The sequence below is a fragment of the Pagrus pagrus genome (assembly GCF_965226575.1).
Source record: "Pagrus pagrus genome assembly, chromosome: 6".
Taxonomy (NCBI): domain Eukaryota; kingdom Metazoa; phylum Chordata; class Actinopteri; order Spariformes; family Sparidae; genus Pagrus; species Pagrus pagrus.
In genome coordinates this window covers 15,865,180-15,887,868 of record NC_140190.1, presented here as the reverse complement: position 1 = coordinate 15,887,868, position 22,689 = coordinate 15,865,180, and the positions used below count along the sequence as shown (strand labels likewise).

The window sequence follows — 22,689 nt, the reverse complement described above, 5'->3', positions numbered from 1 at the left end:
TGAGGCTGCTGATATTTCAGAGCCATGGTCGTGATCTTCTAACGTGCACAAACCTCAGTCAGATAAAGGATCAATGAGTCAGGCAAACAACCCCTCTCCCCCTGCACTCTCTCTGCCACTAGGGAGGGAGGGGGATGGCGTGTTAACAAGAAGGATGCATTTTGGTCATTTTGCTAACAAGTGTAATGGTGTCTCCCCTCATTCCCCCCCAATCACCTAGCCTGTCTATAATGTTATTAAATGTACAATTTAGGAACGAGCAACACCAATAGAAACCCATACATAGATACAAAGCCAGTGAGCATTCCCAAAAATCACATTTCATAGAACATTTTCAATAATAAATCTCCTTTAACACCTACTGCAGTCAAAAACAAAGTCAACAAATGTCTGAAACAGATCTCTGTGCCTGAAGCCGACTCTTACACACAGGGTTACACACACAGACACACACACAGACACACACACACACACACACAGATGTGGCTCGGTCATGCACACACTCAGTGACTGTGTGTTATGTCTTTGTCGCTCAAGGAGAGAATCACAACATACTCCCATCCACATCAAGACCGCTCAGCTGGAACAGAGCTCTGGGAGTCGCAGCTCTGCGAGGGGCATGTTGCACAACACCGAAAAATCTATTACTGTACAGACACACACATTTGGGCATGAGCGCACACACACTCATCACAACACAGACATGCAAGAATTATTCTCTGCTCCATCCCAGACTCTCCAGATATGCTTCCACAGTCACACAGACAGAGCCGCACATCATAAAGTCTCAAGCCTGCAGCTAAAGAAAGTTGTTTATCTCCACAAACAGGTTTCTAAAATAAAAACTATTGGTTTACATTCTTCCATCATCACGCATCACTTGACGTCTAGGGCCAAAGATTAATTATAGCCAGAGGCCATCCTTATCTTTGCTCTGCTGAGTAGCAACACTCAGCACTGCTGGCCACTGAACTCTGGTCTGGTCTGCTACTTGTTTTAAACAACTACGAGCTTACTTTAATGAAGAACGTTTAAAGAGTGTAAAGCATCTTTTCCACCACAGCAAGTGTACAATAACCAAACGTATTCACTTCACCAAACTTTCAGCGTTACGTCACAGCATGTTTTGCCTCATATGTGCAGTCCATTACTGTACTTCATGCAGGTGTATAAGCTGATCCGGGAAGGTGGACGGTAATGATCTGGTTGAGTTATGGCCTACCAAGTTTGCATGTTGGCAATGATTTCCACCTATTTTTAGCCAATGAAGGGCTGTTATTCTGGGGATGCCCAAACAGGCCCCAAGCAGGGTGCACTGGGTACAGAGGTGTGTCTGTTGGTGTTTGTGCGTGTGTGTGTGTGTCTGCCTGTCTGTCTGCCTCTGTGTCTAGGTTTGTTTATCCGAACAGGGAGTCTCCTTACCTTCTATGGATGGGGCTTGGTCCTGGGCAGCATACAGCATATCCTTGAACGCCTGGTGAGGAAATGAGGAAAAAAAATCACTGCATGCACACACCGACCAAAGCAACACAAAAGACGGTTTACTGTTGTACTTCTGTCAGGATGTTAATATGAGTGAAATGTCTGTGGAGTCGTCCCAAGTCTACTCCACATCAGATCAACTGAACAAAGTGTATTTATAGTATACTATATAATACATAATAATTGGTGTAAGTAAGAAGGGATTACATTAGACCTCTGCACAGTTGTTAGCACCATCTGCTTTTCTAGTACCATTTAAACCATTTAAAGCCATTTGAGAGCCATTAACTAAACTCTTGTTCTCCATATGGGAAGATTACAGCAACGGCCACAAAGCCGTTAACATAATGAACAACACACAAACTCTGGCATTTTAATGATCTCATTTACTCCAGTTACAGTTTACTAGTTGCCGAGATATTCCTAAAGCTTGTGATGGAAAAACTGAGATCAGATAGGCCCAACAGTGGTGTTTTTGGTAAGCATGTAGGGAAAGGAGATTAGAGCTGTACCTAATGGTTATTTTCATTGTTGATTTACTGGTTGATGGTTTTCTTGATTAATCGATTTGACGTTTGGTCTATAAATCCTCAGAAGAAGATGACAAATGTTGATCAGTGTTTCCCAAGATGACATCCTGAAATGTCTTGTTTTGTCCACAACCCAAAGATATTCAGAAAATATTCACATTTAAGAAGCTGGAATCAGAAAACTTTTTTTTTTCCTGAAAAATGTACTCGAAACAATTCATCAATTATTATTGATCAATTGATCAATTAATTGTTGCAGCTCTAACGGAAACTTCAGAAGAAACAGTAGTATTCAAGTGTATAAAGCAAATACTTACAGAATTAATTAAGACATACTTCCTTTCCTTATTTGTTTCACTGTGTTAATTTAAGTAAATGATAGCAACAACACAATAGCCAATAGTCATTCACCCAGGCAGAAGATTATACACAAAGAAAGATAACACAATACAGCTACAAGCAACTTCTTAAATAATTAAAATGACAGATGAAGGACTTAATGAATGACAGTTTAAATTACAAACTAGTGTTAGATGATAATATTTTATCAAAGTGTGCATCTGTGTAATTAAAAGCGTATATTGGGAGGAAAGAGAGAGACGGACTGACAGACCAACTCACGGATACAAAGCAGATAGACAGAGAGATAACTGCAGTGGTTTCTCTGCAGGAAGATTGATCTCGAAGATAATGTGAACTGACAGATAATTGCACGCTGGCTCATTTGAACATATCAGTGGTAATCAGAGAAAAGACTGGAACTGAAGCCTGTTTCTCAATAAAGATGTCTTTATAACTGCAAAAATAGAAAAAAAAAAACACTTTATGAAGTTTAATGAAATACTTAATCAATAAGACAATGTTTACATTTTCAGGGCTCAGAGTGCTCAATACTAAAATCTGTCATTTTCTATTCAGCACTCAACTCATACTGTCAGTAAATAAAATAAGTCATCCAAATCTAACAACCTGTAAGTTTTCCTGTCTCATCCTCTGATTATATCAAATTCCTCTCCGACTGTCCAGCCTTCTATATAACCTGCTGCTTTTGTAACATGGCAGTGAGAGAGCAGTGTGAGTAATCCTGTATGTGGGTGGGAACCACTCAGAAACTGCTATGCATTAGTAGCTGCCTGGATTGTTGCTACTTAAGTTCCTCTGTGAATTACATACACAATGAGACTCTGACGCTGGAGTCTAATCCAAGATATTAACATTTCATCTGTATGTCCTATCATCTCTTCTCTGTCAGATAGACATCACAGGAGACCAACTGTGTACACACACACCATTGGAGCAGGGCCCAAGCAAAAAGGGGCCCCCACCCAAACTAATAGGTGGGAAATAGGTTCAGGCAGGGAGGCATCGCCATGGTGATGGCAGTGATGGGAGAGGGGGCGGGGTGGCTCTTTGGGGAGCTGGGATAAACCTGCAGGCTTGGCAGTAATCAGTGGTGAAACCTGTAGACAATAACTAAACCAAGCCTAATGGGGCCATCAGTATGAATGACCATGCATTAACGTGATGATGGTGCATACTCACTAAAACAAACATGAGAGTAACACAAGTACCAGATCTAAGTCACTAAGTCCGACTGAGGCCTACACTGCAGAGTGTCCAATCAATTGGATGTTATCAATGAATACTTGTGACACGTTGAGTGGACACTAACCAAAACATTTAGGTGCTAGGATGGTGAAATTCTCCCTCTAAGATGCTTGAGATTGTAATCCCTGGGCTTGAGTAGATCACACAGTGTGCATCATTAGACCGAGGAGTTCAATGGTGGATCACTTGAATCCCAAGCTCTGTGTCTAAGTGGATCCCTGCATGTAGACAGAGGAGTAGAGAGGATGGGAGGAGAGGATGGAGGGAGGGGGAGGAGGGGTGCAGAGGGCAGGTCTGGTCGGGGACCAGATGTCCTCCCAGTGGGGGAGGAACGATGAGGTGAGGATGGAAGGAGGGAGGGAGGTATAGGAAGGGGGATCTCTCAGCAGTTGCCATGCCATGCCTGTTGTATACATAATGTTCATATTGTTGAACATGCTAATAAATCACTGCACAAAACAGAGATGATGTGAGCCATGTTGTATATTTTATGTACCATTACGTCTGTCACAATACAAAGCTCACTGTGCTGGTTTAGACATTTAAATGACATCACTCAGATTAATTAGAGAAAGACAAGGCTTCGCCTTTGAACAAACAGCAATCACTCAATGAAATCACAGTCAGGCACCTGTTTTTACCTCAACATAATATCACTTTGCTAGTTTGAATTGTAAATGCGAGTCTCTACAGGCACTTTCCTCCTCCTCCTCCTCATCTAAGCTTACACAAGTGATTAGACTGCAGAGGTAAATGCATAAGTGGCCTTGTTCTCCCACCCACAGACACATCCACACCTGCATCTCCATCTCTCACTCCTTCTATATACCTCTAACATTCTGTACGCATTAGTTATTCAACATATGTTATGTTATTGAATCGTTAAACCCCTTGTATCACAGTGCATCACGCTTTATCACAAATTACATATTTTGTATTCATCACTGTACTCTGTATCACATGGTTAGATGGACACACTTATACTCAAGAAGAAATCTTATGTTATTAATCAATGAAGCTCAAATGTAGAAGATTCCAAATGATCTCACATCTCTTCTGTCATTTGTAACATAATTTTTTTAATACCCCTTACGTACGCACAAATGTTGGCAGTTGGCATACACATTTTGAATGTTTCTTGTTCTCAGTTGAAAAAGCAATCTTAATCTTAATGAGATTATCAATTATCCGTACACATTTCTATGCATTAATACAAGAAAGTTTGCTTTTGCACGATATACTCTCAGGCATGTCGAGAAATTTTCATTTGTCGGAGTTTTCTTTTTATGACTTTGCACTTAAAAAGACCTTTTTGTAAGACAAGTTGATTTTTGAGTCTCATTCCCAACTCGCTCAGCCGACCCGTCCTACAATCCCAAAGCGTCAGTTTTTGACGAGTTGGGAAGACTTGGGAGACTCAAAAATCTACTTTTCTTACAAATAGCACCTTTAATAACTGTTATATTTAAAAGACACATCCTCTCCCTATCTATAAACCTACTTGCCCTGCCCTTTAGGAGAAGCATCTGGAGTCGGTCGGACATGCACACATCCATACCAAACAGCTGTTTAGCATATAGGTTTATAACTACGATCCCACAGGATATAGCGCGCACCTAATTGCTCGATCGCTCAATCACCTTGTCAATGCCTCCGTGTTCAAATGAAGTGCCTTAGTAACTAAAGTCTGTATTTGCTGGAACAGCCACTTTGCCGCATCCTTCTCATCTGCATAGAAACTAGCTGACCAATCTGAACAGACAGAGCACCGTTTTCTACACAATAGTCTGCTCTAAAAAAAGGAGGAGAGCGAAAACTGGGCAGCAGGTTAATTAACTAGCACACAAAGGCAAGAATATCCCTGAAAACCACAGACACTTTGGACGTGGGCAGCTGTAATATTGCATACACCACAGATACAGACAGCATCACATTTTACAGCATGGACTATGGATAAAGATGACGTGTTGCTGGAATAAGGTGTCAGTGTGTCATTTAATGGACGGACAACTGTATTACAATACAGCAACCTTGTTGACTGCAGTGGCAACTGCAGAATAAACACGAGTGGCTGTTTTTGATGGCTACGACTGGGTGTAATAACTGAGTGCTTTTATGCATTTCTCAAGCTATGTGTAACGTCCCCTTCACTGCATGAAGAATCCATGGACTTATGATGATGTGTCTGTTGCATCACAGCAGCATATTACGGCTTTGCATTTTTCAGAATGACATTAAAATTGATTTGACCCACTTTACTAAAGGCAACTGAGTTAACTCACTGCAGACAACTTTATTTGTGTTCTTGTCTCTTGACTTGTTTCAGAGGGCATAAAAGCCTTGAACAAGACGTCCATCATCTGTAGGTGTGAGCTCTCTCCCTGATCTCTGCCTATCCCACCCACTCAGGAGGTAATGGTGTTTACAGAGGTCAAACAAAGACTGACGGCACAGATATCCCTTCCTCCAAACCCTATATATAATTTAGATTTGAGCAAGAATACAAACTGTATGGATGGTAGCAGGCCGCCGTTCTACATAATTCAACATCGCTTCACATGTGACACTAATATGTTTGTGTGGCATATACATATATAGAGTTTTAGAGATGTTAAAAAGGGGAAAAAGGCCTCTACTCTCAATGAATTAATGGTTGATTATAGCTGTGGTTACAACAGATTTATTGTTTTTCTTTCATTTAAATCTTATGGAAATAAGAGAATGAAATATAGGCTGATATCTTTCAATCTTTCAAGCTCACACAACGCAATTATTCCATTAATAAAGTAATAAATTATCCTTTGATATATCTAAAAAGATTATGCACCATTTCTGAAAAAATTATGCAATTATTTGTTATCTAGAGCATCTTTTAAATTCAGTCGCCTCTAATGATTGATAGAGGTGTAAATATAGTGCTAAAAAAAATACATTAGTGAAACTTTAATATCACTTCAAGATTTTCATATCTGATATAACTGCACTAAACGCAGATGACAGAGAAAATCTGTCATCATCCATCTCAGGTCAGCGAGTGTGTTGCTGAAGACTGGAAGTGTAAAATGGCTGGTATGGCCATGCATCTGTCCCTGGGCTCACTCTGCGTCAGTCTGTGCATACAAAGACCCCACACAGGCTGTCCATGTATGTTGGTAATCAATCCAAGTAAAATTCTGTAGGAGAGTTGTCCTCGTTTCAATATGTGCACATCATATCTGACATCTCTTTATCCTTTTCTGCTTTAATTATGCTGCCTGAAGATGTTTTCATTGCATAATGATGACAGCCTGGACAGATCCAACTGTGACTTACACAACTTAATAACCATATTCAGGGCATGTTTCCAAAATAAAAGCAGTGCAGTGAGCTTCTGTTGAGTCTGGGATGTAGGCTGCTGAGGTTCAGGGGAACGGGGTCTTTGTCTATAATTCATAGAGCTAAATGGAAAGGAGCAGCCTGCCCTGTCACTACATGTCTGCAATAAAGCTCTTAATGTAGGGCCAGCAAAGCAGAGAAGTGGGGTGTGAAAATAAAACACTGAAGTACGGTACGCCACCAAACAAAGAACATGTGGGTACACAAAGGTCTCTTTAAATCCACAGAGATCAGAAACCAGACCGAATATTGTGTTAGATGAAGACCTGCAGGTAGATTCCTCGAGACAAACCGTTCCTGTTTAATTGTGCAAAATATCAAAAACATCTACATAATAGTAGAAATACTATGTACTATGTATTTTTACAAAACTGCTCAAAAACCAGGAATAATTAAATAAGAATATTTGCAATTTAACAACTATGCATAATTGATGACTTAGAGATGTCTCTTGTGTGGTTAGATTGTTTCAAATAATAAAAAATGAAAGGATAATGAGGAAGATGAGTTTCTTAAATGGAATTATGAATGCAATTGACAAAAAAACACCATCATAAAACCTGAGGGGATATGTGTGAAAAAGGGAGGAAAAACGAGCAAATTGAAAAAAAAAGGGGGAACAAAAAAACTTCTAAAAAAAAATAAAAAAAATAAACTGTATCCATATTTGTTTTGCAAAGAAAATGCTAAAAAATAAAAATACAAAGACAAAAAGCAAAATAAATTAATTATTTAAAGGATATTACGAAATATTCATAGTATGATTTGTTCAAATGAAAAACAGGATGATGTTGTTCATTATTCCAGTGTGAAAAGTGTGTAATTGATCAGAAAACTATTCATTCTGTTCATTTCTCGGGGTGTAAACTCAGCAAACAGCAGTAATAAACACTGAATGCTCCCTATGGCTCTTAACACCCGCAGTCAATTTCCCCTCCATAAACAAAAGGACATCCCTTATCTTTCCCGTCGTTTATTGCTCTCAGGAGGGAGCTACACTGAAACTGAGAAAATATTAACAGCAGCTTCTTTAAACGTGTCATAGTTAATAATGACTCTTATCTCCCACTTTTCTCTGTGAAAAAGGGGATGTATTTGTGGTACTTTCGCCCCATGCCCATATTCACAAGGCGTTAATTTCAAAGACATAATAAATGTCACTTTACCTCATATTGAAGATACTGTTTCCTCCACTCTGGAGTGATGTGGGACGAAAGATGCTCCGCGAATTTCATTTTGTCGGAACAAGTGTCCCCTCAAACCTCCGTTAAATCCGAGAGCGGCTGTCCCCTTCCCCGTCGACGCGACTTTTGTTATTTCAGTCAACTTGCTGGCTCAACATGCGGTGCGTCAGCCCGGCGCACTCCGCTCCTCTTCACTCCACTTCTGGCTCGTCCCGGTCAGTGCACTCCGAGCAGATCCCGTCCCACATACTCTATCACGGGAGGGACGGCAATGGCAACAGTCTCTCTTTTAACAGCTGGACGGACGGCAGTTTAACGGAGCCGGTGAGAGTGCCTCAGTGACTTTGCTCCGTCCCTCCCTGGGCAGGTCTGGGGACATTGCGGTCCGCCATCGCATTGAGCCACAGCGACGTGGTTGCGTCAGCAGAGCGCGCAGTGGCACCGGTCGTTGCTGGGACCTCCTATGAAAAGTGTTGGCGGTGCGCTCAGGGAACCCCTCACCTCCTACACAGATCACTCAGACCACAGGCTCCTGTCTCATTAGGCTTTTGTCTCGTGCTTCCGCGTCTGAGACGCTTGTTGTCTCCACTGTTGAGTGTCTGCAATAAGACAGGGGATAGAGGACAACTTCATCATAGAGACACATGATATGAAAAGCTCATTTGAAGTTGACATTTGCAGCTAATAGTGCAAAGTCAATGTATAAGGAATGCAGGCTACTTTAAACACCATGATTGCCTGTCATAATCTCTGATACAGTCCTATTCGACTCATGAATATAACCTACAGACTTTTCCACAGAGTGAGTGTTCCTGCTTGAACATTTCTACAATTTATTTGGATGTGGGACAGCGAATTATAGATGCGCTACCTGGATGCTGAATACTGAAGCCTTTATTTGTGCTCTGGAGACGCAGATAGTTTAGAGAGGTCAGGATAATAAGCAACCATTACTTATAGGTTCTGCAAAAGGATCTCATTATACTGTGTCCATACTCCAAAGATCCCTACATTTATGACAAATATGGGATATGACAAATGCACCTACAAGACATACTTAACAAGCTGGATTGGCTATTCTGGGCTATTATACTTTTAGACCATTTCAAGACTGTTTGGGACAACTGCTCAGTGAGGGAACAGGTGACACTTCATCATTTTGCCAAGAGCAGCATCTGCTGGACAAACTGCGCTAATGCATCTCGTCGCCCAGTGCGTTAAACTTTCTACAGTTCAGCTGCCTCATGTCAGGTGTCGACACCATCTGTCACATGTAGTGTTATATATTCAATTAATGTGATGCTAACTGCAGTGGAAGATAGATATGCACTCGACCTGAATGTATTGAAACTGAAACTGGACAAATTGGACAGAAAAGTTATTAAATGAATAGCTGGCAGTGAAGCTGCGGCAATTAATTAATTAATTAATTAATTAATTAAAGCCCAAATTAAATTCACCTGCGTTAGGAGGTTGTAGAATGAGGCGAATAGAGCAGCTAACGTTAAGCTAACAAGCTAAATATAAGCTTTACAGACCAAAAATGACCATGTTGCCTGTGATAAAATGCGAATACTTTATATTTGAAGAGATTTTAATAACCCTTTTTTTTTATTCAAAGAATCAGTTGGCCTAAGCTATTAGCTACGGACGCTATTAGCTAACCCTAACGTTAGCTTACTTCACCTTTAACTTTACTCAGTTAACCTATAAGTTAATTTCCGTTGTTTCCACATTAACCGAATTATCATACAACAACAAAAACAACATGTTTTTTTCCCCTATAAAATTATTAATCAGCTTTAAAAACATGGTCGTGCCAAAAGAAACAGGTACATTCTTGTGGTTTCTATCGTGTTTTTTCTCACCGCGAAGTCCGGACAGAAAATGCAACCGGAACCTTTCTCACGAGCAGGAGGTTTCGCCGGAGATTTTAGTTGACAGTACCAGAGACGGACCATTGGCAGAAACAAATCCGACTGTAACGGATTCTTAACGATAACGGATTAAAAAAGCAAAATCGCCGCTGAAATACTCAACATATAAATAAATCTGGCAGGTACTCTCCGTTCGTCTTGAACGTTTTTCATACGGATCTACGGTGCACGTCGTCTCTGACGTACGTTACGTTATAAACAATAATAACAATGGCTTCTGGGTCGCCGTCGTCCTCTCCGGACACTGCGACGGGCTCAGGTACAGACCCAGCCCGGCCCGACACAGGGGAGCCCCTCGGTGGAGCAGGCTCGGACTCGGACTCTGACCTAGGTTTGGGTAAATTTGACTGCAGCGCCATGGAAATGGGGGACCGGCTGGAGGGAGACGAGCTGGAGCGCGAGTTCGAGTCCGCAGCCGAGCGGGTACGAGATCTGGTCCAGACGGCCAGCAGGGACCAGCTTCTGTACCTGTATGCCCGCTATAAACAGGTGAGCATCGGATTAAATGGCTCTGTGATTGCGTAGGTCAAAAGTAACCTCCAAATACTGTCACCATGTGGCTCTAGATCATAACCACGTACTGAATCCCCAACATCATGTGTCATCACTGATTTTTGACAGCTGAGGTAGGCCCAGATGCCTATATGTTGTCCTCTATGTAATAAGGTATGGATAACAGTGGATCAGCTGAATAATCCTGATTTTTCTTTTCAGGCCAAAGTGGGAAAGTGCAATATACAAAAGCCTGGCTTCTTTGACTTTGAAGGACAGAGAAAATGGTATGTAGCCTAAGACTGGATTCAGGTTCCAATAAAAAAAAATTGTTTATGTGTTTAAACAGGGATGTATGAATGATTTTGTCATTTTCAATTGTAGCTCAAATGGGACTGTCTGAGTCTAAGTGAGTGACTATCACATACACTGATCAGCCACAACATTAAAACCAATGACAGGTAACGTGAATAACATTGATCATCTCATCACAATGCGATGTTCTGCTGGGATCTTGGGTGCTGGCATTCATGTGAATGCCACTTGACACGCACCACTCATCCAAACACTGTTGTGGACCAAGTACACCCCCTCATCACAACAACACTACCTGATGGCAGTGGCCCCCCAGCAGAACAGTGTGCCCTGACACATGCAAACACTGCTCAGGAACAGCTCGAGGAACACAATAAAGGTCCCAAGGTGTTGACCGGGCCTCCAAATTCCCCAGATCCCAATCTGATCGAGCATCTGTAAGACGTGCTGGAGCAGGTCCGATCCATGGAGGTCTCACCCCACAACATTCAGGACCCAGAGGATCCACTATAAAACGCCCTGGTGCCAGACACCACAGGACACCCTCAGAGGTCTTAAGTCCATGTCTTGATAGGTCAGAGCTGTTTTGGCTGCACAAGGGGAACCTTCACAATATTAGGCAGGTGGTCATAATGTTATGCCTGACCGGTGTATACTGTGTGTGAGTGAGAGCCATTGAACATGTGTTCATGTGCACCTGCATGCTTACAAATGAGGAATATATTCAATAATTTTAAAGTACCCCTTGCACTTTTGAAACAAAAAATCTGAAACAAATCCATTCATAAAAAACAGTCATTATAAAACAAGTAGTAACAGGTTCTCAAAATCTGTTTTCTGTGTGAATGAGAGCTCATGTTAAAATGTCCTGTCTGTTTAAGTCTGTTGTTTTTAGTCTTTTTACACTCTGAAAGATTTAAAAAAACATGACAACACATGATATAAATAAAAATGTAAACCTTCATCTTACAACTGTAGCTTATAATTGTGGTGACATGTATGATATCATTACAGGCAAGCCTGGAAGCAGCTTGGAGACATGGAGGCGGAGCAGGCAATGCAGGAGTACATTTCCTGTGTCAATGTTTTAGACCCTGAAGGCTGCACGAAGGTAAGGACATTTTTGAGAAGCTTAACACTAATCTTGATTGTAAATTACTGTACATAGTTAACTATACTACACACATTTGTGTCATTGTGGATCGCAATAAAATGGTTTCAAAAAATAAGCACTGAATAAATCAAAGTTATAAACAAATACAGGACTATTATAAGAGTAAGATCAGAGAGGTGTCATAAAACCCTCTGAAGGTGAATGATGAAAGATGAAATGACTTGCAGCGGGATAGAATAAAAAATAAAAAAGACTTATTTTGTCTGCAGTGCACATTTTATCCTGGAGTTTTTCAGTCACGATAATACTGAACTGAAGGCCAAATCCAATCAGGGAATATCATCTGTAAGCTCCTAACACTGTTCTGTAAATCATACCTTTCCTGCCAGATTACAACATTTAGCTAAACTGCAAATCTCACCCACCTGGCACTTCATGTTCCGACTAAAATTACCCATGAGAAGTATTTCAGATAAACACAAGTATTCGACTAAGCTCTGCTCCACGGTAAGATGAAAAGGATGACAAAAATAGAAACATACAATGTCATTGCTGCTCTCTGCAGATGCAGTGCTGTGTTTTTGCCAGCAGAGGTCAGTGTCACAGTGTCATTTTGTCCCAGGCCTTTTTGTAGCTCTTTAGTCTGTACATGTAGCATGAAAAATACATGAGAAGATTATGTTGTCTGTTCTCAATAGCTGACATTTTGGGATATGAATAATGGAAAAAAACTGTCATAGAATTGCTGTCGAGATGAGCTGGTGTGTATGGTGACATAAGAAACTGTTTACGTCTCAACACCCTCCTGTGTCATGTCCTCCTTTGACTGTGTCAGGAGAGCTGTGTTGCCATGGACGGGCTGTCCTTTGGGGCGGCAGCAGAAGCATTCAGTTACACCAACAACTGCTTACTGTCTGCTGACTGTTATTGATGGAGCACTAAACTTGTCATGCGTGATGTTTACATCAAAATGTGTGTGAAGTAATAGTAAATATAGAACAAGGCAGATTGACATATGTTTACTATGCACAGATACAAAAGTGATACTGTTAATACTGAGAAAAGTATCATTTTAAAGGCAGCATTTTAAAAAAACTGGCTCCAGTCTCATAATGTAGTTATGACAACATGGGTCTTTAATGTTTTTCAGCCCAAATATCCGTTACCTGATAGACAGAGGGATCAGAGACCATAACGCATACTGTACATTGTACAGAATTATGTTGTTGGCCTAAAGTGCCATGTATAATCAAACTGGCAGCAGTTGTAGCAAGGTTAGGTGTGATAGCCTCACCCTCTGCAATTTCTCTGGTGGTCTCTGAGTTGGAGGGTATGTCAGACTAGTCTCTTGAACAATAATTTACAAAACAATCCACTGTGGCTCACAACAAGGACAGCAATCTTGAGAAAGTAATGCAAATAACTGTCTAAAATGTTTCAGTAATGTGTAGTTAGCCGACTCATTTGCCTTTACGTATAGGTGATGCGCAGTGATCTAGCGTACAGTTGAGACTGCTCGCTCCCATGATTACACGTTGTATCATGGGTAGACTTTCATCGATGTGGAAATTAATGTTTGTTTGTTTTTTAAATGTATCTTTGCTCATAGAATATTGTATTTGTGTTAATGTGTATTTCGAGACACTTTTAAATTTTTAAATTAAATTAAATAAAAAATTAAACTTTAAATATATTATCAAACAATCATTTGCAGCCCCCCTGCAGTAACTTTGAGGACCCCCTGTTGAAGACTCGGCTCTACAAGTGTAGTACTTTTCCCAAACAGTGGGTGGATTCACAATCACATAATGCTCCACAAACACAGCCCCCCAGATGTAAGAAGGTTGTTCTGTCTCGAATTGAAAAGCCAAAATATAAATGTATGTGTGTCCCAAAGGCCTTTTGCATGTCCTGTGTGACATGCTGTAGCCTCTCACATTTTTGCTCTCCATTTTCTGCCCTTTCTCCAGTTTCCCTCACCTCTTCGTTACTGCACCTTTTCCCGCTTTCCTCTTTGTGCTACCTGCTTCCCCTTTAATTCATCTCTCCCCGACCCTTTTCTCTTCTTTAACCCTTTTACTCTTCTATTACCCCCATCCCTCCCCTTTCTTTTCTCTCCTTCTATAGTTATGTCTCTTTAATAGCGTCACTGTCAACCACATGTCCAATCCTGACACCTTCTTTTCTCTTGGGCCATGCTGCGGGGCAATACTCGCTGACTCTGCCCCACGGCTGCACAATGCCAGGAGAGAGCTCGGCCAGCAAACGCAGAAAAATGTCCCCCTGAAAAGAAGATGATTGTATTAGTGTTAACAAAGCACCATAGCATGGCAGTGGCTATTCTTTTTGAAGCACAGTCAAACGGTGTAAGTAGGAGTGCATGGACAGAGAAGCATGGGAGAAAATAATAGGCAGAATTTGACCTCTGTTCCTTCCTCAATTGTTGAGCAGACACTGGGTTTATATTACATTATGCTGCAGAGGAGCACAGCCCGGTGCATCAGCGAATATTCTGAGTTTCTGAAGTGAATTAGGTTGTCCCCAAAAGTGCTCGCACAGTTGTTTTGCCTCGCTTGTCATGTTCTCTCTCACTCTCGCTGTTTTCTGAAATCAGATTTGTGTGGGTTCTTTTGTGAGTTGAGGTTGGTCAGAAAAGAATAGGCTGGGTAATAAAGTCTCGGCTGAACTGAATGTAACATGGAATTCCATGAAAAACACAGAAGATTAACAAGGGCCACAAATTAAGGCGCTCTATATTTTATATTGGTCTTGTTGGACATTAATAACCTATGAGGTCATGTCTGAAGCCCCAGAGACTTGTTTCAAAATGACACAATTTGAACTCAATACATTTGTATTGTGCATTCGCTTTGCAGAGGCTGTAGGTGAAAAGCTATAGGTACAGCCATCCATGGTGAATAGAGGAACCTAACCCCTTTGTATTGCATTGAGCACACAAGACAATCAGGTCAGTACCTCTTGTCTATATAGGATAGCAACACAGGCTGCAGAACTACGCCCAGCTGGACTAGGTTGGTGTTTGACAGCAGCTATCTTTGGACAAGTTTGGCAACAGTGACAAACATCTGTATATGTTTTAACTGTGTATAAGGTGGATGTTGTTCTTAAATGTGATTGTCTTTTACTTGTCAGGAAAGACGAGGAGCAGAAAGAAGAACAGGCTTCGGAGGAGCAGCAGTCAGCTCTCTGTACCAGGAGGAGATGATCAGGTATTTACATCAGAACTAACACAAACTAGAGCTGCAACGATTAATAGATTAGTTGTCAGCTTAATCACCATCTATTTTGATAATTAATTATCTGATTTATGCTTCTTAAAGGGTAACTCCATCAATTTTACACATTAAGTGTGTTTACAGGTCTTGGCGAGTACTACTGCATATGTGAAAAAAGTAGTACGAAGACTTTTGTGGCTCCAGAGGAAGCTTCGTGTAACCTGATCAATTGCCCTGAGTGATGTCACTCAGAGGTAAAGCTGCATTGTGGGTAATGTAGGCCCCAGGTTTTGAAAAGAAGAAGAATATGTGGAATAAATTTTAGATTTTGATCATTTGTTTTTAGACTGTCCACAAGTCCGACAGTGTTATTGGAGTGCGCAATGCTAGACCAGTGGACTGCTTTTCAAAACCTGGTGCCTACATTACCCACAATGTATCTTAGCCACTGAGTGACATCACTGAAGTCAGATTACATGCAGCTTCTGCTGAAGCCACAAAAGGCTTTATACTACTTTTTTACATTTGCAGTAGTACTCCTCAAGACCGAAATAGATTTTATTGTGTAAAATTGGTGGAGGTCCATTAAAATGTGAATATTTTCTAGTTTCTTTATAACATAATGATTTTTGGGTTGTGGACAAAACAAGACACTTGGGAACATCATCTTGGGCTTTAGGAAACACTGATCAACATTTTTCACCATTTGTATCATTTTATAGGCCAAACAGCTAATCGTTTAATCAAGAAAATAATAAACGGATTAATCAAGAATGAAAATAATCGTTAGTTGTAGCCTTAACACAAAGGCACACATGCACACACAGACCACCATACATCAGAAACTGTGGAGTTTTCCAGACACACATTGTTCGTTGTTGACTCCGTACACGTCTCACACACTCTCTTCATTTTCAGAAGACTAAGCATCTAAATGCATTTCCGAGTTCTTAAGTTTGCTGGAATGGACTCAGCTTTTTCCCTCCAGCTGTGAATCACCACTCCTCAATGCTGAGGTCAACTCTATCTGGGTCTGGCATTGTTAACCACTGATCTTGATGCTGTATTTGATTATATTCAACAGACCGTAACTGCAGTTAGGTCCCGGAGACGTCATACAGTTCTGATTTATGTTAATGAAATATATTCTCCATTTACTTCTGCCTGGCAGACTTACTCAAGCTTAAAAACCTCATCTTCATTTCAATGAAAAAAAGAGCTCTTTTGGAGATGAAAATGAGATGTGTGAATCCTGCAGGTTTTCCTCCTAAATGGCTGTATATGATTAGTATGCACGGTCTCGGGAAGAGGCGGCCAGAGTCCCCCCTTTTTAATTACGTTACGATTCGGGGGGTACTTTGAGGAGGTGGTGGGTGATGAAGACACGCCGGGAACAGCGGAGGGAGGCAGGTACAGCAGGTTTCCCAGAACGATGCTCCTCTTGCTGATATCCAGTAGCAACGATGCCCCGAGGGAAACTGGCGAGGAGGAAGTCATTAACATGGCACGCACACACACTTATGCACATGTGTGCACACATAAACATACACTCGCTGCTATACGTCGCTGCGATTGGCATCCAAATCCATGCATAACCTCCTGGAACTGTCACACTCACTGCTCTGCTGCTTTTCAATTTCCTCTCCCTGACACACACACACACACACACACACACACACACACGCAGACCCACTCCATATTAAACAGCTAAGCACCTGTTAACCAGACAGAGTTAATTGCATTGCTCACTGCTCATCTCGATCTGTGTTTGTGTGTGTGTGTGTGTGTGTGTGTGTGTGTGTGTGTGTGTGTGTGTGTGTGTGTGTGTGTGTGTGTGTGTGTGTGTGTGTGTGTGTGTGTGTGTATCGACAAAAGCTGGATTGATTAGCAATATCCCTGGGCTACTGAGCTGATCAGTGTGTGATTGAAGAGGCTTTGAATGCTACATTTGTAATTCTCTCTCCCGCCTTGCGAAAGGATTCTGATAAACACTGGAGGCTTTGTTGTCCGGACACTTTGCTGGAAACCTCTGCCGAGTTATCTGAGTTCTCATTGTTTCTCTTACTTCCGTGGAGCTCGGCCATGTTGAGAGCGGTCGACCAGGGTCCTATAGGGGATGTGATGACAGATTGTGTAGGTGTGTGTGTGTGTGTGCGTGATGGATTGTGTGGTTGTGCTGTTGATCAGTGTGAAGCTCAGGCCAGGTAGATGAGTGTTCTCCACCACTGTGGCCAGTTTAGCCTGATGGATGAAGGACATATCTGCCAGTACACCAGACTGGACACACACGTGAGCTTGTAGCACTCTCACACAAACGCACACACACACACACACAAAACCCTTGGTACCCCAGTTGCTGTGATGACAGAGTAGCCTATGACCTTCCCAGCATGCATTGCGGGGCTGTTGATGTCACGTCGTTTATAGGACACACATTAATCATTTGTTTGTTTATGGCCTGTGTGTGTGTGTGTGTGTGTGTGTGTGTGTGTGTGTGTGTGTGTGTGTGTGTGTGTGTGTGTGTGTGTGTGTGTGTGGGTGGACACGTGTACACTCACTGTGGTATGGATCACATACAGGTGTTGGTCATGTGTGTGTGCATTCATATGGGAGCTTATTTTAGAACTTGTTCACATTATATAAGCGTACACTACGTACTTCGATGTGTGCTCGTGCTTTTAATAGATGTGAGCATGTGTCATGCGCCCGTCAGGCCGCCTCTGTCCGACCATCGACCAAAGACTGATGAGCTGGCCTATTGATTAGTTGCCGGGGGAGACGGATGGTGGCCACACATCAGGGACACTTGGGGTCACCATGGCCATCAGACGAGGAAGTGGGTGTGGTCCAGTGCGGAGACTCATGAATAAACATAGCGCTGGTAATCAGGAGTATGTAAATGAATGTGCTCATACATAACCCAGCAGTGATAAAAGTGTAATGAGTTATTCATAATTCATCACGGGCTGATGAGGAGGTGATGGGAAGAGGGAGGGGAGGAACGAGAGAATTGGGAGAGAGGCGTGTAGATGAAGAGCTGAAGAAAGGGAAGCACAGAGGTTCATTAAAGAACAAACAGCAGACAAAAAACTTTGTTTGTGTCTGCTGTTTGTGTCGATTTTCAAACTACATCAGCACTTCAATGACTAAATGTGTTGATGTGAGTCAGACTGGTTCATCTCCACTGTGGGTGGCTTGAAGTTAAATCCAGCTGTGTGCGGATGGAGGGCTGATGTTAGAGGGCAGCGACACTGAGGAACTGTGACGTTTCTTTAATTTAATTGTTCTTTACAGCAAATGTCTGTATTTGTTCGACCAGTTACACACAGGCAAATGAGCATATACACATAACAGATGGTTGCTAGTAATGCTGCCAACTGTTTTTGTTTGTTGCTATTTTAATACATGCAAGAAGGATAGATCAGTGGTTTTCAAACCTTTTGCCCAAGGCAAGCCAAACTGTCAAAGCACACCTGTAACCTAACATGTGTTATCTAATACTCTGTACGCAGGGTTTGAAGAGACTTTATGAGGGTGTAGAATTTCCCTCTGTACTAGAAAATGAATGTGTACAAAGTACTGATGTACTGTAGTAAATTAAAAACATATTAATTACTTGTTGTATAGTTTTATACTGCAGTAATAATATATAGTTGTAACAAAACCACATGGCACACCTGGATCTGCCTCATGGCACAGCATTTGGGAACCACTGCGATAGATATTCAAATGCTTTATAAACGGTCACCTTCTCTTTAACGTCACAGAAGTCAGGATAAAAATGCTTTTAGAGATCCTGAGAAAGATAAAAAAAAGACCATAGTTGTTTTTTGGGGTGAATGCAAGCAAGGGCTTCACCCAGGCGACTATTTAGCAGAGGTGGTGAGGAGCTCAGATTGTGATGCAACATTTTTGTATCTGTCAGTTACAGATTTTCGGTTAATCGTTTGGTCAGTGAAATGTCAGAGAATGGTGGTAGTAAAGCAAGTACCAATCATTAAGGCTGAGTCTTCAGTGGCAGCCCAGGTTCGCTTCCAACTCATGTTGTCAAAAATACTGAAACATTTATACATATTGTTGCTGAATCAGAAAAAAGAACATTCAAAATGTTTCAATACTCATTTTTCACAGTATCCATACTCCAGTACTAGCTGCGTTTTTTCACTTTCCCCTCTTGACAGCAAGTTGACACATGTGCCTCCAGTACACAAATCTTGTTTATTTTTAATAAAAATCTAAAATTGAATGCCTTCAATGTTGTTTCAATTTTCCCCATGGTATTGAACATGGTATCAAATATCAATATTTTTATCGATATAGTATCAAAGTTGTAAACTCCATTATCGTGACAACACCAGTTCCAAGCTGTGGCGCTTTCCTGCATGTCATCCTCTCTCTGTCCCATTTCCTGCCTCTCTCTACTACAACTCTCCAATAAGAAGAAATACTGTAATGCCAAAAAACTAAAATTACTTTACAAAATTATGAAAAATGCTCATCAGAAACTCAGGGTGATGTCTTCAGATGTCTTGTTTATCCCAACCACAGTCCAGAACCCTCAAAGATATTCAGTTTACTGAAGAAGAAGAAGAAGAAGAAGAAGAAGAAGAACTTTCTGACATTTTAATAAAGGACTCTAAACAATTAATCAATAAACCAAGTTGTTGCTGATGACTAATTGATTAATTAACCAATCGCTGCAACTCTGCATCCAGATCCTGACACATCCTTGTTTGTCATTAATTTAATCTGTAACGTGAAACCTAAGCAATAGCTTTGATCATTGTGTGATACAGCCCCACTGCTCCTTTTCCCTGAAGGTTGATTCCTTTATTTCATAAAAGTATATGATATTTTCTGACGTTAGTGAGTGGAGGTGGTCTTTACTGCAGGCAAAACATTGTAGAAATCCTTGAAGTTGGTCACACTTTTTGACGTGCATTTTGTGCTTGAATTTAATAGCCAGAAAGGCAGTTCAAGGTAACTGAACCTTCAATCTAACTATGATAGTGTCAACGGCTTGTGCTCAAATTACAGAGCTGTAGCGATTTGTAGATCGATAAAGAATTAGTTGCCAATCATTTTGATAATCAGTCCATCGATTTCAGTCATTTTCAAGCAGAAGTGGTTGTTCCAGCTCCTTAAATACAACGATTTACTGCTTTTCTTTTTAACGTGTTATGGTAGATGAACAGTCTCTGGGTTTTGGACTGTTTGTTGAACAAAAGAAAAAATGTAAATGCATCATTTTGGGCTCTGGGAAGTTTTTGCCACTTCATAGACGATTAATTGATTAGCCATGAAAATAATTGGCAGATTGATCAGTCATGAAAATAACTTTTAGTCGCAGCCCTACAAAGCTAAACAACATCCTCAGTCTTTATGGGGACGACAGGCCTCGGTGTCTCCTGTGTGACTGGAGTGAGGTGTGTGCTGTGCAGCAGAGCAGGCAGGCGTCAGAGACAGGAAGTGGGGGATTTGGCCTTGGGGATGACTGACTTACTGCGTGGGAGTGGTAAAGCGGCGGCCATGCAGGGTTTCAGTCAGACAATAGCGCACTAAATTCAATTAATCTGAATGGCCGGCATGGGTAAGAGGGGAGGGGAAGGCGTAAAGCTCTAAATGAGATTTCGCCCCTTCTCTCCCCTTCACCCAACAGCCCTCCTTCACCACCACCACCACCACCACCACCACCAGCCGCAGCAGCAGCATCCCTGCACCCTGCCTCCCCCCAGCACTCACTCCTGTCCCCAATGCCAGGAGGTGATTAGAGACACAGAGATATAATCAGAGGTGGGATGGTGCTGCTGTGTGTGTGTCGTGTGCCAGCGTTCCCGAGGGATGTGGCACGTGTGGCTGCCGCTTCAATATGAGACAGACGGAGCAGTTTTGTTTTTGTGTTATCTGTGATATCTGTGTTTGATGACTAAAGACTTCACAAACATGGCATTAGCTGTGTTAGGCATGCACACACTTGAATGGACCTGCAAGACAGTTAAAGGGTCAGTTCACCTAAATACCAGATAGATAGATAGATAGATAGATAGATAGATAGATACCAGCCACCTGAATACACATGATTTCATTGATCAAGATCCACGCATTATTCCCTGAAAAACTGACAAAAATGTCAAAAAACGCACAGTTAAAGAAAGTGAGAAAAAAACCCTGCATCCGTCCCTTTATCCCAATCAGTAGAAAAAGTTAATGGGGTCTATGTTGGGCTGAGATCCGTCCTTCATTCAAGTTTCGTGGAAATTCGGTTAGTATTTAGTACAAACCAGCCAACAAACGGACACCAGCAAAAACATAACCTCCTTGGTGGACGTAATAAAAACTGTTCACAGGGAAGTCTGTGGCTTATTCAGAAATCAGGAAACAGAATGTATAGAGAAATGCTGCTGTTAATATTTAAGAAATGAAATCCATTCACCTCCATTGTTTTGATATAGAGGCCCCTGAAGTCTCTGACATATAAATCAGGGCAAGTGAAACCAAAGAAAGTCATCTGATTCTTTAAGCACAAATGTTCAAAAAAATAGTTGACTGACTTACTGTCCTCCTCTCTCTCTGTCTCTCTGTCTCTCTGTCTTCTGTATCACTCTCAGGGAAGAGGACAAGAACATCTTTGACTACTGCAGAGAAAATAACATCGACCACATCAGCAAGGCCATCAGCTCCCAGACAGTGGATGTCAATACTAAAGATGAAGAGGTAACTACAAAACAAGACGCCTTGATGTGTTAAGTGAAACCGCACTGATAGCATGTGAGAGTTATTACCATGACAACACTGTAATGTCATAATTTGGGAAAGTGAGTAACACCAGTTTGAGGGGAAGAGAAATCAACGGTTTATTTATCCATGTGTGGAGGGATGTACCTTGCTAAAGTGTCCTTTAGTAAGTCACTGAGTCTGTGCCAGCTGCAGGGTTGTTCTCATGTGCTCTGACCTCTTGTGCAGAAGGGCAGGTGAAAATAATCAGTGGAACATCATGGAAAGTACAGGTCAGTAGGGGATGCTTCACGCAGCCCTTTTTGGCGTCGTTACGTAATGGTTTCAATGAATCTGAAGCCACAAACACATGGGAACGGCTCCTCAGGCCGAGATGTGTAAATTGTGTGAACTGCTATTACCATCGCAAGGTGTTTTCTGGATTGACCCCGGAATCCATTCATCTGCCCTGGATTCATTATCGTCCAGGCCAAATGGCTCGATCCCTGCCACTCTTTCATCACAGCCGATCAGCAGACGGGTCGGCTGGTGAGTTCCCAGCCAAAGGCCAGATGGTTGAGGGACCTCGGCAGAGAAAGCTTTGTCTGTGGACTTCCATTGTTGTCGTTCGCCCACCTGCAGCGCAGCTTGCTCAACAGCAGAGGGCAGTGGTGAAGTTTCACATCAGCGAGACCTCTGATC

At 41.7% G+C, this 22,689-nt stretch overlaps 2 protein-coding genes across 3 annotated transcripts in view; one reads left to right on the top strand and one right to left on the bottom strand.

Moving 5' to 3' along the window:
• xpr1a (xenotropic and polytropic retrovirus receptor 1a) overlaps positions 1–22,689 on the bottom strand; it is a 93,116-nt gene that overhangs the window by 61,106 nt on the left and 9,321 nt on the right. Inside the window, exons 1-3 of one of the 2 annotated variants that reach the window (XM_084354773.1) lie at positions 10,048–10,129; positions 8,162–8,778; positions 1,423–1,474 (exon numbers count right to left, since the gene is read on the bottom strand). In XM_084354773.1, the coding sequence (XP_084210899.1) occupies positions 1,423–1,474; positions 8,162–8,230 (121 nt within the window). In that variant the 5' untranslated portion in view covers positions 8,231–8,778; positions 10,048–10,129. Of the gene's footprint in view, positions 1–1,422; positions 1,477–8,161; positions 8,779–10,047; positions 10,130–22,689 lie in introns of those variants that run through there. The other variant, XM_084354774.1, reaches the window with a different exon arrangement.
• acbd6 (acyl-CoA binding domain containing 6) overlaps positions 10,145–22,689 on the top strand; it is a 34,813-nt gene continuing 22,268 nt past the window's right edge. Inside the window, exons 1-5 of the mRNA XM_084354778.1 lie at positions 10,145–10,605; positions 10,831–10,895; positions 11,938–12,034; positions 15,191–15,267; positions 21,882–21,987. Of these exons, the coding sequence (XP_084210904.1) occupies positions 10,327–10,605; positions 10,831–10,895; positions 11,938–12,034; positions 15,191–15,267; positions 21,882–21,987 (624 nt within the window). The 5' untranslated portion in view covers positions 10,145–10,326. The remainder of the gene's footprint in view (positions 10,606–10,830; positions 10,896–11,937; positions 12,035–15,190; positions 15,268–21,881; positions 21,988–22,689) is intronic.